At 41.1% G+C, this 5,000-nt stretch overlaps 1 protein-coding gene across 3 annotated transcripts in view; it reads right to left on the bottom strand.

Annotated features, from left to right (window-relative positions):
• The window catches only part of pax5 (paired box 5), a 52,590-nt gene that overhangs the window by 27,679 nt on the left and 19,911 nt on the right, over positions 1-5,000 (bottom strand). For all 3 annotated transcript variants that reach the window (XM_034858864.1, XM_034858871.1, XM_034858876.1), the window contains exons 4-5: positions 4,834-4,898; positions 2,021-2,146 (exon numbers count right to left, since the gene is read on the bottom strand). In XM_034858864.1, coding sequence (XP_034714755.1) covers positions 2,021-2,146; positions 4,834-4,898 — 191 coding nt within the window. The remainder of the gene's footprint in view (positions 1-2,020; positions 2,147-4,833; positions 4,899-5,000) is intronic.

Genomic DNA, 5,000 nt, shown 5'->3' with positions numbered 1-5,000 from the left:
TGCTGTTAATTAGACCACAGAGCCAACCACGCAGACCTCTGCCACACAAACACTGCAGATAAAACACACAAGCAAAATGTGACGCCAAGCGACACAATGCTTTGTGGATGCTTCATTGAAACGTGAAGTGATACAATATTTTTGATTGGAATTGTGAGACAAAAGGTCCAGTCAACAAAACAAGAGACAGACCACACATGTAGCACATGGTATAGCACGTCACGCACATTAACAACAAACTGAAACAATAATGCTGCTAATTAGATAACAAAGCTTCAGCTTCAACTGCAGATTCAACCACAGAGTTTGTGCCACAGACGTCAGAGCACACATAATAGTGTGGGATACATTTGTGTAATTATAAATGACTCATTATTCTTAGCAATAAAATATGGCTTTTTAATGAAAGGTAGAACCCTGATACATTTTGAATTGCTATAGTTGGAAGTGCACAGGTGTAACTAATAACATTACTGATGGCAGTGAACTAGCAGGCGCAACACCATGGTCCCGGAACAAGAACACAAATGAAACTGATCCATCACTTTATTAATGTTAGGTTAACCCTGTGCTGTGTTTCATTCTATTGGAAGTCAAAATGTCTGCTGTTGAAAGGACAGTTTCCATCCAAATTCAGTGCACATTTTCACCAAATAGTATGGCACGTTTGCATCCACTGGGAGTTGGGCACATCTAGAAAAACTATTGATGGCACTAATTCTCCAATTGGGTGCCATTAAACCATTGCAGGTGCAGAGAGCGCAACAAGATGACATAATTAAAAGAGCTATAGTCATTTGGGGGAAAACTAAATGTGGCATTTAAGTTTATTGCTTTTCAGTGCAGCAGAAAGTTCAGTGACAAACAATACAACAACTTTTCCACCTTGACCAAGTGTAAAAACCTTTTTTGGTTATTTGGAGTTGTTATTGAATATCTGGCGTTTCCACTAAAAACACTTAAACTATGAGCTATCCCTTGTTTGGCGAAAGCATAGGTCGAATCCGTGGTAGAACAAACATCAATCATTATTCATTTGTACTGTGTGCATGCGCGTGCGCGCGTGCGTGCAAGCATGCATGTGTGTGTGTTTGTGTGCATGAGTGCCACATCTGAGCTCCAGACATTAAAAGTTGTTGGGGGACGGAAGGCACTAAGAGGAACACAGGGTGAAGGGCGTATGTGTGTGCCAGGTTTAAAGTCTTTGTGCTCTGCTGATGGGTAAGTGGGCCGTATCCAAGCATATCAGAATGCACAAGGTGCACCTGGGATTCATCCTGGAACCTGCTGGAATGTTTTGGAAATTCATCAGCACTGGGAAAAGGACCCCACACTGTGTGTGTGTGTGTGTGTGTGTGTGTGTGTGTGTGTGTGTGTGTGTGTGTGTGTGTGTGTGTGTGTGTGTGCGTGTGTGTGCGTGTGTTAGAGACAGAAAACAAGAAATAGCCCCCAGTGGGGCTCTGTCACCCCCCCCCCCGCCTCACTCCGACATCTGGTCCTGTCTCATTTACCGTAGGAGACTGTCTATGTGATGGCTTTTTAATGCCAATGACACTGCCACGTACACACCCACAAACATGCACACATGGATGCACATGCACGCACACATACAGTACATGTGAGAACCCACTTATGAGCTAACACACACACACACACACACACCTCATTAACATGCATACAACATTGATCTGGTATGACAGGCTAGATGATCAATAGTGCATGCATAAGCGGAATTCTCAGGTAGCTCTCCAGTGAAGCACTGTTAGTAAACAAATAGGAGTTTCTGAATGAAGATGTTTAGTTTAGAACTCCCATATTACACCTGCACACACACACTCACACACATCTGCCATGGACCTGAGTTTTTTCCATCTGTACTCTCCATGTTGGAAGGGTAAGAAGGGGGCCATGGGGATACCCACATTGTGTATGTATGTTGTGTATTTGTATACTTGTATTGAAAATGCCAATACCACAAACTCGGATAAGAACACAAAAACACAAATATTCTTTTGCTCACCTTCGTCTCTCTTCCTCTTGCCCACATCGGCGGCTGAGCTGATACCCAGAATGCCACTGATGGAGTACGAGGAGCCGGCTGAGTCGCTGGTCACTGCTGACACTTGTGTTGCCGCCACGGACGTTGCTGAAGACAGACCACACGACAATACAATGTATTGAGAAATCAATAGAAAAGCAAATGAGAAGAATAACCACACACATTTTTATATGATAAAACACTTTGAGCATCTGAAATTTGAATGAAACGTCTGCTGCAATTATTTTTCTCCACCTTACAATATATTCAACTCAATATAAATAACATATTTGAAAGAGTAACCTGCTCACGTATCAGAGTGATCATCCAAATTAAACCAAATTGTAATAAATTATATTGGAGCCCTGGTAAACTGGGTCAGCTTTTTTTTTAGGGTATTGTTAGGAATTCATGGTGGATTTTGTAAAGATAGGGATGTGCTACCGTTGTAAAGCACCTTGTTTAGTCTTATGTATGATAGAAAGTTCACCTTTGCAGGAGCCCAATAGCACACGTTATTCACATTTACTATAAAGCATCTTAAAGAATGGTTTTATTATATAATGTTAAGCAGACAAATGAAATCTCACTGCATGACACTGAGTGATACAGAACCTTGTGGCTGTTCTAACATTTTACTTTTTACTTGAAGAGCATCACTTGCGTCTTGATTCAGTTTTTTAATACACCTTCATAGATGGAAGATGCAAAACAAAAAGCAATGAGTGAAATCCCACTTTTCTCTCCCTAAAGTCAACATAGATGCACTTTAATCCTCTACAACTTTTACTCAGCCATACGAACCAAATTGTGGCTTGAATTCAACAACAACAAAAAGCCAAAGGACATGAGTTTGTCTGTGTTTTGCCCCTCGTTGTCTCTCTCTCTAATCTTCCCCCTGGAGGAGACAAGTTCCTTGCTGGGGTAAAAAGTGACATACTTGTCACCGCTTCAGTCACACACAAACATACACATACACACACACACACACAGTCTGCAACCTCCTGACACACACACAAATATAGGCACACAGCGAAACATACAGTCACTCATTCCTTGGTCCCTTATCTGTGCCCCTGTAAGCGGACACGGGGTTGAGTGACAGTATGGTATCCCAGGAGGGACAGAAAGGTGTGAAGACAGACATCCTAATCCTCTCTCCCAGCAGACCCCCCCAAACACAGAAAAACAAGACCGAAAAGGGAATAAAAAATAAACGATAAACCAGAGGATCAAGGTCCCTCCCAGACGTTATTGCTTCGCTAACGACAAGGAGAGTATAATGAATGCATATCCCTACTTTTCCCATCACTTGATTTAGCACTTCAATTATCTGATTTTCCTTTCTCTTTCTTTTCACTCTTTTTTATCAGACGTAACGCTTTTATTCTGCAAATTCAAATGTTCAATTTTCCGCCTGGGAGTGGGACCCATTTATCTGTGTAATCTGTAAGCGTGCGTGTGTGTGTGTGTGTGTGTGTGTGTGTGTGTGTGTGTGTGTGTGTGTGTGTGCGTGTGTGTGTGTGTGTGTGTGTGTCTGCTTAATGTGTGTAAAAGGCAGGAGTCGGGGAGCAGTGTGTGTGAAATTAATTTAGATTAATAGACAATGTGCGATTATGAAGATATGAGAGACTGAAACACAATCCACTGTAGGGCAAAGTAAGGGAGAGAGATAGAGATGGAAAGAGAGAGACAGAGAGAGAGAGAAAGAGACACAGAGAGACTCTAATATATATTCAGTTAAAGAAAATAGTGGTTCAGTCATAGCTGTGATAGATATATTGCTTTAGTCTGTAACATGATTAGAAACTACAAATGAACAGCTAAACCATGTAAATCTGAAGGAGAGTCAAGGGTCTTTTTGATCAAGAATATTAATTTCACTCAACAAACATCAAAATTTGATGGAAGATTACTTTTTTTTAGCTTATTTTAATCAAGCATCCTTGAAATCTTTATGTTGGCAAAACAAAACAAGGCCGAATTAACCCATAAACAGGCACAAAACGTCAGCAATGAGTGGTATGTGATCATTTGGTTGAACACAAACTGATTTAAGAATAGGCGGAAGACAGGTACACTGGACCAGTCATAATTCAGAACCTGCTTTGAGGCCATTTTAGCTCATTATTTGGTATTTCCAAATTTGCAATTAATCAAATCAACACAAACCAACTGACACATAATAAATGTGGGCCTTGGTAGCCCCTGAGGGGTCCTCGGCGGTCCAGCCTTAATCAATAATCCAGCCTTGCTTTAAACTAGAATTTGGAAACATACTGTCTATTTGCAATCATGATATCCATTAGCAGACATGTTCATGCTTATGATAATTGTTTGATGGCCATTAAGCCGGACGTCTTTGGATGTTGTCTTCCCTCACTCTCTCACTTTGTTTCCTGTCAGCTCTCCACTGTACACTCAATAAGGACACAAAAAGTACTTTAAGTACAGTACTCTAAATTATTTACACACAAACCCTACATTTACCTAAATTAAAAACAGAAATGTTCTTACTGTGATAGGCAGAAAATGGACAAAACAGAAACCTACATCCAATTAACTAATTGTACCTTACTCTTCATTTTAGAACATCTTGATTAGAGTAAAGCATTCAAGCAAAGACCTTCATGGTACGCAACATTTCTTTTCACTGAGTTAAGGTCCAGAATTTCAATATAACTTATGGTTCCACAGATGGCACAACGGCTCCTAAGAGATTCACACAGAACCGACTCTACTGTAACATTTGCTTTGACAGTTCAAAACAGGATTTCTTCTAGCAGCAGACCTACCTAAGGTGTGAGCCGACACTGAGCCTGTTTGGCCGGGCGGCTGCTGAACCTTTGTCCGAATGATCCTGCAGAAGGAGAGAGGAGATATTAGTGTGTGTGTGTGTGTGTGTGTGTGTCTGTGTGTGTGTGTGTGTGTGTGTGTGTGTGTGTGTGTGTGTGTGTGTGTG

The sequence above is a fragment of the Etheostoma cragini genome, chromosome 2 (genome assembly GCF_013103735.1).
Source record: "Etheostoma cragini isolate CJK2018 chromosome 2, CSU_Ecrag_1.0, whole genome shotgun sequence".
NCBI classification, from domain to species: domain Eukaryota; kingdom Metazoa; phylum Chordata; class Actinopteri; order Perciformes; family Percidae; genus Etheostoma; species Etheostoma cragini.
Note: the sequence above shows the minus strand (reverse complement) of the source record. Positions and strands in the feature narration are given on the sequence as shown.